Below are 13,396 nucleotides of genomic sequence, written 5' to 3'. Positions count from 1 at the left end.
GCCAAATGCAGAGTTACACCTTGCTCAAGGGCACTGTTGCAACATCAGTAATGATACATGTAAAACCCCAAGGCCAAACACTCTATGTGTGTGTGTGCATGTGTGCGTGTGTGTGTGTGTGTGTGTGTGTGTGTGTGTGTGTGTGTGTGTGTGTGTGTGTGTGTGTGTGTGTGTGTGTGTGTGTGTGTGTGTGTGTGTGTGTGTGTGTGTGTGTGTGTGTGTGTGTGTGTGTGTGTGTGTGTGTGTGTGTGTGTGTGTGTGTGTGTGTGTGTGTGTGTGTGTGTGTGTGTGTGTGTGTGTGTGTGTGTGTGTGTGTGTGCGCGCGCTTGTGTCCAGTGATAGTTATGGCTTGTGCACTGATAACTAAGAAATCCTATGCTGTTATAATATAGTGTTTTACGCATTTAACGATTTATTTGCAGGTGTACGGAAAAGAAGAGAAAGAGGTTTGGAAGTGGTTGTTGTAAATCCATTATCAATATTGTGTTTGGCGGAAGCTGAGTAGGTGAATGACAGGGTTTGGTTTCTTCCTTTACCTTTGATGTGTAAACTTGCATCACATTCAGTTTCTGTTGAACTGCCTCCAGTATGTACCAACCAGCTTTATTGTTATGATCTTAAATTATAGGATACAAGGGAGTTTTAAGGTGTTTAAGTGTGTATCTCTTGATGTCTCTCTGTCTTTCTCTCTCTCTCTCTCACACACACACATACACACACACACACACACACACACACACGAAACACACATGCACACCTGTGCGATTGAGGAGTGTGAAGAAAAGACTGAGTTGGTGGTTGTTCGGGTCTCAGGGAGTGTGCGCAACCCTTTCCTGTGTGCTGGAGAGAGAGGAGAGACAGAGCCATGTTCACTGAGATGGTATCGCTTCGCGCAGCTTTGAGCTTTTCATCTAGTCTCTGAAACAAAAAGACCACAAAAATACCACAGACTGAACCACAAGCACTGAAAGAGATACTTGAGAGAAAGACTGAAAGAGTGTTACAGTTTTTAAATTAGTAAAGTGAGTTAGTGAGAGAAAAAGAACAAAACTTAAAGAAGACACTTCTTGTTGCAGTGTTTTTATTAGATATAATATTATATATTTATATTATCAAAGGCATTTAAATGCAGTGTACATGATTATTATGTGTAGGTGATGTGCTTATTTATCGATTTATAAATGATCAATTACTATAAAATATGAAGAAAACAAATGAATTCCTGTAAATGCAGGTAACAATGTAGTTAAATTAACAAAATCAAACAAATGATGTATCAACATTCTTTTAAATGAAAACCGTTATATGTTGTATCGCATATACAATCAAAGTATATTCAGTTGCAGTTACGCTCAAAAGATGTGGTAAAATACCTCTCAATAAAACGCAATACACTTCACCGGCACCACAGAAGACAGCCTCCAGTTTCAAGGAAAATATATATTATAACCTCAATAAAGGTAGGACTTATTGCATGGCAGTTGTATTAGATGGCTTTAGTGTTAGCCTGGTAAACCTAATAACCTTAACAACTGCATGGATAGTATAATATGTTCAATCTGTGTCTACGCTTGGGAGATAATTTATTCATGTTCATCAGTGTCCAGGAAACACAAATGACTGCAGATGACAACTGTAAGACATCTATTGATTTTTGCTGATACCATTATTTAAAACACACAAAAAAAATAGACACGGCAAACTATACACAATATAATTTGTAAACCATTAATGTGTTGTATCCCACACCTTCTTCTGTTAAATACATGTAATGTGTATTTATGTTTTTTTATTGTTACTACAGTGTAGTCAAAATAAATAATCTGTTAAAAAAGTTAAAGCACTAGAGAGAACCGTATATTTATTTTTACTTTATACTACATATAGATATACTGTATATACATATATATGTATTTCTGTGTGTTTCTTCTACAAGCGACTTTACCCTCAGGGGATCAATAAACTACATCTCTTAAAAGTTTAAAATGCAATAAATACATCTCACACTATTAGTAATTATAACAATTGTACATGAAGGCAACACACTTACTCTAGGGGTTTCTTGTAACTTTAACTTTCATCATCATTTCATCTGAACACAGCCTGTTCATCTCAGAGAAACAGAAGCATAAAAGACAGAGGAGCACAATATGTGGCTGATGTTGAACCCAAGAATAAACACATTATCTACAGTTTCCTGTAAGCATTTTTATTTAATATATATATAGGTATATATTATAAAATAATTCATCAATTGTGAATTCATCATGTGAAACATCATTTCACATAACATACATATTGTATGTGCATATGTGATAACACAGTTTATATTATATTATAAATATGGGACTTAACAAAAACAATTATATTCTGCTTTTTCTGCAAGAGATAGCCTACAAATGTTCATAATTATAAATATTACATAAAAAAGACGTATCAGATATATCGGCCATATGTTTTGTAAAATTCTAAAGTTTTACATCTCCATCTATTACATTTAAAAGACAAAACAAGAATATATATTAAGTTAGTCAAGAATAGAAAAATGAATCGGATTTAAAATATGTTGAATTATACAAACACCGTGACATTAGGATCTGTGGTGAAATCCTGTATAAAAAACATATTGTGTAATATGTCAGCTCATGCTTTACAGGATCAACTGTATATTTTAAAGGTTACATTTTTCACATGTTGTGTAATATAACAATCAATTTCACAAACTGAACAAGGTGGAGTCCTCTGTGTTATTTTTTCCTGAAGAAATTAAACAAAACACATTAAACTTTTAGATGCATGTATCAACCTGATTTTAAAAAATGGCAATTTTAATGTGGAAATTATTTTCCAAAACAGGAAGTAACAGAAGAAATGATGAGCAAACACGTATTTGGGTTCAGTTTCTCCATTTCTACTTACTCCTCTTGTTGCTCTTGGTTTTCCTTTTCACAACTCCATACCCCACAATGCCAGGAAGTGGCCAGTGCAGCGACAGACCAGTGACAGGTGAAGAAAAGTGATGAAGAACTGGTGAATAAGCTACAACAGGTATTGATTTACTGTTATTGAGGGTGTTGCTATTTTCAGATTGTAAAGACTTCTGACTGAATCTGAATGTCAAGCTCACTGGCTTCCCCTGGTCACCCGCCACACACACACACGCGCACACACACACACACACACACACACACACACACACACACACACACACACACACACACACACACACACACACACTAACACACACACACACACACACACACACACACACACACACACACACACACACACACACACACACACACACACACACACACACACACACACACACACACACAAACAGATGTAAGTTTCAGGTTGGAGACCCCCTGTGTGACTAAGATAGGGAAGCCCATGCAGGTGTTTTTGTGAGTGACTCAAACCTGAAACAGAGGTATGGAAAGGTGAAGTGGGCTAGCTGAGCGTTTTGACTGGGTCTCCCCTCGAACACAGAGCATCAACAGAATCCCCTCTTTACTGAAACTGCAACCATGGTTTCATTTGAAATAAATGGCAAAGTGATTCATGAAAAACACAGTTAAGTTAATAATAAGCATCTGCATTCAGAGGACATCATGTGACGGGGTAAAGAAAATGCACAGGTAAATGAGACACAATACTGTCTCTCTCCTCCCACCCATGGAACAGATAAATCGCCCACTTATCTGTACGAAATCGTCACATTTACTTTCCATCACTGAACAGGAAATAGGACGGGCGTCGGGTTGCGCCACAGCTGCTCTGTTCATCTGAAGGGAGTTTCACTTCTGTAGAACTTTTCAACAAGCTTTCACATAAAACGACAGATGACATGATACCTAATTATTGCCTAACTCTGTCTTTCGTTGTTCATGTAAGATGCTGTTTTACAACCTGGGTCTTGTTTTCATCTTCCCAGATAGCAGCTTTCCAAACTCTAGGGATACTCAGCAATTTAGTAATCCACTTCCATAACAGTTGGGGATTTGTAAGTGACAGATTTCCAAAAACAATGTTAAAAATAAAGCATCACAGCTCAAGTAATCCTGACTTTTACAGGTAATAGTTTAAGCCGCCGAAACATTGGATCTTGCTTTTCCCATAACTCTTCACGTTTCATGCTTTTAAACTCCACACCTCTAGTTCAGACTTTCTGCAAAAGAAAAAAAATACTCTCCAAGTCCAAGCCAAAGGCCTTTAATTTGAAATTACCCTGATGACATCATCAAGGTTATTTGAAATTAAATCTGTCTGAGGAGCATGTGTTGCACGTCTCCTCACAGTTGTGGTGCATTAGCTTGTTTCCTTAGCAGTCACAGGTAAAACACCTGTTGTGACATCACTGACTGGGACGTGGCCAGTAATGCAACACACTTGAGCTTTTCAGCCCTTGCAGAGCAATGATGATTTACTGTTTAATCAATGACAGAGCTATCAGTCCTGCTTTTGCTGCCATCTAGCGGTTAAAATGTCCTTGCTGCAGTGATGTAGCACTACACTGGGTTGGGTGTGCAACACAGATGAAACTTTTTTAAGTTAGTGCACCATTTTCATACATACGAAAAAAATCATTAGAGGTGACACTACAATTTGACAGGTTAATATGAATAAATGCCTATTAGAGTGATATAATCAGCAGGGGACTGTACCTTCCTGACCTAGAGACCATGACCAACCGACCACAGTATATAAGGGATAAGAACTGTCAGTCTGACACAGTGGTCTGCAGCACAGGGGCCCCGCAGGAAACTGTCCTGGCTCTCCTCCCTCTTCACCCTTCAGACTTACAACTCCTCACACTGCTCAGAAGTTTTCTAACGACATGAGACACTAACATCACTGAGCAGCTCCTTCAGTGACAGACTGAGACTCCTGCTGTGTGTTAAGGAGAGGTACCGCTGTTCTTTTCTTCCTGCAGACTCTACAACCAGCACACACACACACACACTAACACACACACACACACACACACACACACTAACACACACACACACACACACACACACACACTAACACACACACACACACACACACACACACACACACACACACACACACACACACACACACACACACACACACACACACACACACACACACACACACACACTGTTGACTTGTCCTATTTGTCACCTTTTGCGTTCACTTGTCACTTGTTCACTTTTACTGTTTTTAGTTGTTTGTAACTGTTAATTTGTGTTATACTTTATACATTACGTCTATTATTATTGTATTATAGTATTTTGTATTTTGTATTTTGCGTCTGTTATTAAGGCTTTTGTTATTTTCACATATCCTCTTTTGCTGCTGTAACATTGTAAATGTCACCAGTGTGGGACTAATAAACGCAAGGCAAGTGTATTCGTACAGCACAATAAATCAAAGTGCTTCACAAAAACATTAAAAGCATTGGGAGAAATAACACATAACACATAAATTTAAAACACATAAAAGGTAATTTAAAACAAATAACAGATTTAAAAATGCATAGAAGGTCATTTAAAACATAAAAAAAAGAATATCTTTTAAAATTTTACCAATATTTGACTCCAAGAAAGGCCCCATTTTTTATTCCTCCTAGAGAGTAGTGAAAACACCCGTACTGTAGCCCAGAAGTCAGAGTCCTTTTCAGACGGGGTTTCGGGGGTTTCTCCCCAGAGACATTTTTGAAATTGGGCTGATGAAAATGCAATTGTGACATAGTTTGAGATGGAAAGATCAATTGTCATGTGTGAGCCAGGATTCGAACCAGAAACCCTCTTGCTGTGAGGCGACAGTGCTGACCACCACACACGTTAAACATAACATCACCTGCCTGATCAGTCTTTAAAGATTTGTTTGAGTAAATGTGTCAGTGGCGTTTTGTTTGTTGCTTGTTGTTACGGTAAACAGGAAGAGAGCGACTCGCTCTTCCTGATATCTATCTCTAATTCCTTTTCTAAATAAATCCATTTGTCTTCGAAACCTGCCTGTGTAAACACATGTGCGTAGAATTTTATTCACCACTTAAAACAAACAAAACCCTTTTAACTCCTTCGTAGTCATGCGGAAAATAAATGAAAGTTATAAGAAATTAACTTGGTGCGCCACGAAGCCACGAACCTGTCTCCCTGGTGTAGTAAAACATATCTCAGCATATCTCCTTTTTATACAGTTTATGAGTATCTCTCTTAAAAACCTAGTCCTGTTTTCTTCTTCTGCAACCACAGAGGCACTCAGCTGAAAGTCTCCAGTTAACAGGGTCACTCGTTAAATCGAAACACTGGCAAGTCAGTTAAGTTTGATTCTATAGTTATCATGTCAGCTTTAAGTTTGATTTGGAAGTTATCAACTCCCATAAAGGTGGATTATAGTGATTCTCACAATTGCCTACTTGACATGGTCCACAAGCAGACATGCACGGTAGTCCATACGCCCTGCAACTGCACCGTTGTTTTCGGCAGGATGTTTCTGGGGCAGCAGTCTTACTGGTCATAACTGGTGGCAGGAACTGGTTGTCCACCGGTTTCCATCCCCAATCCACTGTGTTCATGTCACCTTCTAATCCAGAACCATGATTTGGGAAGGGGAATGAGGGTTCAAGTAGTCAAGGGTGAATTTTGTCTGAGCAAAACGGTAGGTCTATGCACTGTTCTGCCAACAACATTTAAATGAGGCAATCAATATCAAATGTCAGGATTTTCTTCCACTCTCTTCTGAATTGCTGAAATCCTAAGTATAATATTAATCCTTTCACAATTACTCCATGCCCCTTGATCAAACACAGGAGGGAGGTCAAAGGTCAAAGTCAGCTACAGAGCAGTGGCCCTGCACCTCAAGGACACTTCAGCTGGGCAGATTTGTGTCTTCATTGGGTATAAGAACGAGTCTCTTGAAATTCACCATATGATTTGTGCAGAGACAGTATCGAGTTTGTGAAGTGTCTTTTTTACACTTCCTACCCCCCCCCATCCTTCTCAGCCTACATACCGTGCACTGCTGCGTTTGTGTGTCAGAGGCTCACGGATGAAGTCGGCTGTTCAATGCTGAGCGCAGATCGGTGGGCTCCACTTCAAACATCTTGCAGACCACGACCTTGCTTGCAGGAGGGCTCTGCAACGCGCCGCTGCAATGATCTCATTTGACACAGCAGAGAAGAAGGTTACAGGTGGGGCGTGGTTTCATATCTCACTGGATTATCTCCCGGCAGGCTCAAAGAAACACCGCAAAGACAACGCGTGCGGCAGCTACCGGCGTCTGTAGCATTAATAATGGACAAAAAGTGGATTCAGATTCTGGCGATTCTGGTGTTTTGTCAAAGTAAGTTTAACCTTTTACTGTGTAGCAGCTTTAAAGTTTGTTTATTACTCTTTGTTTTGGGTGCCTCAAAACAGAGAGGGGGATGATATTATTATAACGGCTCCCACTTTTTTCTTTTCTTTTTTTTAGAAATTACTTCAGGAGATGGTGAAGATAAACTTGTAAATGAGGGGGAGCGTGTTGAAATCGTGTGTAAGCCTGATAACGTGGGCATGGTCGTCTGGTTTCGAGTTCTGGACACATCTGGCATGGAATTCATTGCGTCTTTCAGCAACGGCATCCCGAAGTCACCCTCGGAAAACAACTTCCCCCACACCTTCGGTCACTCCAAGAGCCGTGAAAATATCCTAACACTGAAGGCCTTCAGCAAAGCTCGTGACAGCGGCGCGTACGGCTGCGCGTCTCTCAAAAACAATGAACTGGTCTTTGGCAAAACAACCCGACTGCTTCCAGGTGAGTTTTTTTTGTTTCATATATCACAGTATAAAACATATGATGGATACTTTTCAGAATCACTTTTCATCACAGCTTTCATTTCTCTTCAGCAAAAGTAGAAGTGGCAGTAGTAGAAGCACCACAGGCCACCGCCACCGCCGCCGCCAAACCAGATCCAACAGCCGCGCCATGCGTTTGTGAAGAAAACAACAACAAGCAAGGTAAATGATCCATGAAGTTCCCAACTGCTCGGGGCGCTGGTCACTAGCAGCCCCCTCGCTCTTACATCTCTCCTTAATTGCATGTATAGGTATTGTCTGTGCATGTATTTCGGGCCTGTGTGTGTAACATGATTAATAATAAGAGTGAAAAATTCAATTTCCCCGTTGCGGGATAAATAAAGTAATTCTTCTTCTTCTTCTTCTTCTTCTTGAAGTGTTTTGCACCCCAGTCATACTGGGGCCACTGGCCGGTGGCTGCGGCCTTCTCCTCCTACTCCTCATCATCACCGCCCTGTACTGCAACCGTGAGTTCATCATCTAAAAACGTTTCATATGCAGTCAATACATGAAATAGACATGTAAATCTGGATATGATTTAAAATTCTGCAAATGTTTCCCAGAAAATTTCAGTCTGTTTTAGTCATTTTTCATTTTCTTGATTTAAAATGTAGATTTTGTTGTTGTTGCTGTAATGTGTGTGTAATGATCTGCAACCTTTTTGGATAACGCTTTGGATTTTCTGTAGAAATAAGGACACGGAGATGCCCACACCATTACAAAAGGAAGTAAGTTATTTGTTTTTTAATCTAATATTGTCTTTTCATTAAGGGCTGTAGCCAGAATTTTAGAAATACTGAGGTCAATATTCACCTCAACCCCACCCCAGACACCAAAAATGTTTTTTCCCCCATTATTTATTTCTACACTTAGCTGTTTGGTAAGTTATATTTTCTCATTGTTAATTTAATTAAATACATTTACAAGTAAAACAAATCAAAAAATGTTTATAAACATAAATTACAAAACTTAAATTACTGTTAGAACTTTGTATTCTCCTGTATTTAGTACCAAAGAACATCTTTCTTTCCAGTACCCTTCTTAGGAAATTATAAATTACACATCTTATAATTATTGAAAAAAAAAATAGTTTTATTTCTAAATGATCTTTGAAAGCCTTTTTCACTCTGGCAGGAATATGGAAATACTGAATTATTTAAATGGTGACTTAAAAACACGTAGATGTAAACATATTAAAGAAGACATAACCTCAGTGTCCTCATTTGTTGCTATGGCCCTCTTCCCACGTGACCAGAGCTGATTTACTATACAATAAGCCATACATTATCATTTCTAATAATTTTAATTTTAAATGCCTTGTTTATCTCATATAGACCACGGATGATGGCTCCTGGAAAACCAAAGACGAACAACAGTCATGTTTAGTCTAAATGGTGCAATTTTATTTCTTTAGACAGAAATTATTTTTTACGATGTTGTGCAGAAATCATTTTTCATCTTATATTTTTAATCACATTCATGGTGAACTATTTGCTGTCATTGTTTGTGATAGAAAATATAAAAAGTGTTTAAGGTGGTTTAAGGATTGAACTTCCACGTACTTGACACTTTCAGAGCTCTTCATTGTCAACATCGTTATAACATTGTTGTTTAACGGACAATAACACACGGTAACTATCACAATCAGAACTCCTGAATGAAATCACAAGAAGTAGTTATTTATCTAAACCTCATGAATGTTTATAATAGAAACCACTGACGTCCTGAGAATATTAGAAATAAGCACTCTGATTTGCCTTTGCTTTGAAATGTATGCAAACATTGTATAGTTTTCATTTTGCTTTTGTATAGAGCCAGAGCTAATTTTAAACTGTTTGAATTTTTTTCAGTGTAGTTTCCCTACATTTACTTTTAACCTTAATTACTGTTCTTTAGTTTTTTGTAAACAATTTTAAACAAGAATTAATTGCCTTTAGCTTTAAAACAAATTAAATAACCAAAGGAATATGCTCTGATAATACGATTTTCACCTTTTTTGTTTTGTTGCTTTTAATTCTTCTTTTTTTTTTAAATTCTCCAAAGCAGCATTTCTTATATTCAAATTTTTATGGTTTTGAAGTTATGAGTACCAAATATGAATCTCTTTCTTCTGTAAAATTGGATGTACAGTCTGAGTTTTTGCAACCTGAAATATTGTAAAACTAAAATAAAATATATTATGACTCAATGAAAAACAAATTGTATTTGTCTTTATTCGTGTTTTGCATTTTATCGCACATCAAACCCACTCATTTGCATCCCCATCAGTCATTCAGGGTCTTGGCACAGAAACATGAAGCTTTACATGAAGTTTGAGCGAAAGACATTTGTTTTGTTGTAAGCCCCCGGAGACAAAAGGAAGTGGTACAACTGTATGCAGATTGAAAACAACAATAAGTCAAAAGTAGAGAAAGATATTTTCAGAAGTAGATTCTGTTCCCGTTTACTTTAATACACACACACACTTCCCTTGCACATTTTAGAAAACAGTGTTCCACATATTAAGGCAGTTCATGTTAGTTTTTGTTTTATTATTTTAGGCACAAATCATAGCTGGACTCTAAAGTAACTACACCGTTAACATTTTTAGATAAACTTTTATTTAATTAGTATTCCCACATTAAAATACTTCTCATATATTTTGTCTCACACCCACAAAAAAACCTTCGATGTGAAAAAACAAACAAACTTGGGAGCAGTATATTGATTTTTGACTTTACAGTTAAAAGCCCTTTGTAAATTATACAGTGTTGTCTTATATATAGCAAAATCTTTTTTTTTATACAGTATACAAACAGGGGCAGTTGACAAAGCTTGTAACCACCTTGATTCACTAAGTGCACTTCCTGACACCAGCAATTGTTTTTCTATAAGGCCACATACATACAAAAGACCCCTGTCTTGACACACGTCTCTCCACAGAAACAGAAAGTAAAAGGCATTTGCAAGAAGCTCTCGGATACAGAATTAAGCAGAACACCTCTTCAAAAACCTCCACACATTTAATTACGTAAACTGTGTTTGTCCAAAATATAAGCAAACTAAGCTGTACACTAGTGTCTTATTGGCATCTGACCACATCGTGACAGAAAACTTAGCTTTTCTGTGTACATCAAGATTGCACAAACATCCCGATTACTATACGCCCACTGTGTACTGCTCCCACGCAAGCTGACGGCTGCCACTGCTCCGACCGACGTCTCAACACCACCCGGGCTTAGATAAGCAGTGTGTTGAGATATCAGTGCGTCAGTGGCAAAACTGTCAGCTGAGATGTACATGCAAGAATCTGACAGGCAATGCCTTCCTTCCCTCAGCCCGCTCAACACACCAAACAACAAAACCTTTCGTTTTCTGTTCATCACTCGTTCTTTCATTCACCAGCTTGTTTTCAAAAATATTTTCATTTTTTCCCAAGACTTAAACTAAAACTTTCTCATCCTTAAATACATGGGAAAAAAGGCATCGCTTGCAGAGATGTTTGTGTGTGTGTGTGTGTGTGTGTGTGTGTGTGTGTGTGTGTGTGTGTGTGTGTGTGTGTGTGTGTGTGTGTGTGTGTGTGTGTGTGTGTGTGTGTGTATGTGTGTGTGTGTGTGTTTGTGTACACGCGTCATGCGTATATCTAGGTTTGTCTTTCATCCAGTATACATTCTTGACGATTTAGAAAAATAGAATCATTATCCAGAGAGCAGCTCCCTCACTGATGCGTCACTGTGGCCCGGGAGGACAACCTGCAACACGGGACACATTCGGCAGCGGTCAGTGGAAAGAAGTTTAATCCTCATCACATTGAGCATCTTTTATCGTGTAAAATCACGGAAAAGGTGAGAACAAACCCTACCAAGTGGTCTAGCTCTTGCCTCCCTTCTTTGTGGACTTGGGCACAACATCTGAGCTCAGCTGAGCTGGCGGCAGGTCAGCAGCAGGAGGCTCCTCTGCATGGTGTTTCTGAAATACAAGGTTAAAGTTAAAAAAATATATATACAGAAAGGAAAAGAAGAAGCATTGCGTTTGCATGCAATAGTTGTTCAGATTTCATGTGATTGTTGGGGGGGTGGGATTAACATTAGCCGACACAGAGACAGGAGAGTGAATCACATGCAGCTTTGTGCAGGCTCCACCTACGGAGATTTTTGATTTTACTTTGGCTCAATTATAAGCAGATTAATTTTTGTCCATTATGCTGCATATACAACTGATTTTTTTGTCTTCATGCAGCGGGCAGTTTGCTTACTTTAGACTTTGACTTTGACTTGCTCTTCCCCTGTAACAAAGTTGACACCGGTTATGCTCAACAACTCCTTGTTGATCCATGAGGAGGTGACCACTGATGCAGTAAATAACCAGTAGAGGGCGCTATGTAAAATGTGGCTGAAAGTGTGCAACATCAGTACTTATGACCTGCCATTTATCAACAGCAGATTGTAACCAATTAGATGTCAAGCTCTACATTTACATCTGGTCTTCTGTTACTCTTGAACTTTTACTGTATCAGTGATGTCATCTGACTGAGCACAGATCTTTTTACCTTTGGTTTGTCTGTCTTAGATTTAAACTCTTGGGCATCTGGGAGCAGGGTGTCAGACAGGGAGTCCAGGACGGGACCAGCCATTGGCTAAGAAAGAATGATAAATGAAAAAAATAAAATAAATAAGGGGCTGCAGCAGCAATGGGTACCACATATTGACTGCAGACATTCTGACTGAAAAGCACAGGTGGATCCCAGTAGGTAATTCGAGCAAGCCAGCATTCTCCGTACCTGTCTCACCTAAATTAAATGAGACCACTATGAGTCACACTTGTGTTTTTCTCACTATGTCACATCAAAATGTGTTGCAGTTTATTTTCCGTGCTACCTTCAGGGGCTCTGGGTCCAGCATAGGAGGTGCCAGCTTTGTTGTGGCTGCAGATGATGGTGCAGTGCGCTGGGGAGCAGCAGAGAAGTCACTGGACAGCAGGTCCAAGGCTGTTTTATCATCCATGGTCTTCTAAAGAAAGGCAGGACATCAAACTATCAGCGTGTTGTATTTATACACAGCATATCTTAAAACACTGCTTGTCTGTCTACAGTCATGTTTTGTCAATGTGCATTTTCACCTTTTTGGGTGCAGCAGCTGCTTTTGCTTCCTCTTCTGCCATTTTCTTTAAAATTAAATTTAAAATGAAATGAAAATACTTTAAAATGAGCGCAGTAAACATACAAATCAACACCCTTGCACAGATTCAAAGCCTCATTCACCTGAAGAACAACGTCTCCTTTCTTTATTAAATCTTCCATCTCATTAGTTCAAAATATTTCACTGTTGTTTCTGCATTAACATTAAAAATAAGAACTATTTTCTTAGGGTTTCCCCCAAAAAACATGCACCAACACTGTGAGCAGCTGCTCACCAAAACATAACCCTGACTTAGACAGACACTACCTTAAGATCTTCCTCAGTGAGTCGATACTCTGGTGGCAGCGAGTCATCTCTCTCCCCCATCTTAATCAACTTTTCTTCAACAACCTTTTTTTCCTGCAACAACCATACAAATCAGGTCAGCTGAAGTGACTGGCAGAATTTTTTTACCCCACCCCGAGAACA

The 13,396-nt window shown here is 38.8% G+C and overlaps 2 protein-coding genes across 22 annotated transcripts in view; one reads left to right on the top strand and one right to left on the bottom strand.

Moving 5' to 3' along the window:
• The first annotated feature begins 7,034 nt into the window (after positions 1 to 7,034).
• cd8a (CD8a molecule) lies at positions 7,035 to 9,844 on the top strand. The gene is made up of 6 exons (XM_083939679.1): positions 7,035 to 7,317; positions 7,447 to 7,770; positions 7,863 to 7,973; positions 8,189 to 8,278; positions 8,500 to 8,539; positions 9,146 to 9,844. Exons 1-6 carry the CDS (start codon positions 7,269 to 7,271, stop codon positions 9,195 to 9,197), a joined length of 666 nt encoding a protein of 221 aa, XP_083795805.1. The 5' UTR covers positions 7,035 to 7,268; the 3' UTR covers positions 9,198 to 9,844.
• Positions 9,845 to 10,006: 162 nt separating this feature from the next.
• cast (calpastatin) overlaps positions 10,007 to 13,396 on the bottom strand; it is a 41,134-nt gene continuing 37,744 nt past the window's right edge. For 19 of the 21 annotated variants that reach the window (XM_083939126.1, XM_083939122.1, XM_083939140.1 and 16 more), the window contains 7 exons: positions 13,235 to 13,327; positions 12,909 to 12,953; positions 12,668 to 12,799; positions 12,340 to 12,426; positions 12,046 to 12,075; positions 11,653 to 11,759; positions 10,007 to 11,542 (listed from right to left, as the gene is read on the bottom strand). In XM_083939126.1, the coding sequence (XP_083795252.1) occupies positions 11,661 to 11,759; positions 12,046 to 12,075; positions 12,340 to 12,426; positions 12,668 to 12,799; positions 12,909 to 12,953; positions 13,235 to 13,327 (486 nt within the window). In that variant the 3' untranslated portion in view covers positions 10,007 to 11,542; positions 11,653 to 11,660. The remainder of the gene's footprint in view (positions 11,543 to 11,652; positions 11,760 to 12,045; positions 12,076 to 12,339; positions 12,427 to 12,667; positions 12,800 to 12,908; positions 12,954 to 13,234; positions 13,328 to 13,396) is intronic. The other 2 variants (XM_083939133.1, XM_083939138.1) reach the window with 2 other exon arrangements.

The sequence above is a fragment of the Echiichthys vipera genome (genome assembly GCF_963691815.1).
Source record: "Echiichthys vipera genome assembly, chromosome: X".
Taxonomy (NCBI): Eukaryota; Metazoa; Chordata; class Actinopteri; order Perciformes; family Trachinidae; genus Echiichthys; species Echiichthys vipera.
The sequence above is the reverse complement of the archived record's forward strand: the minus strand, read 5'-3'. Positions and strand labels throughout refer to the sequence as shown.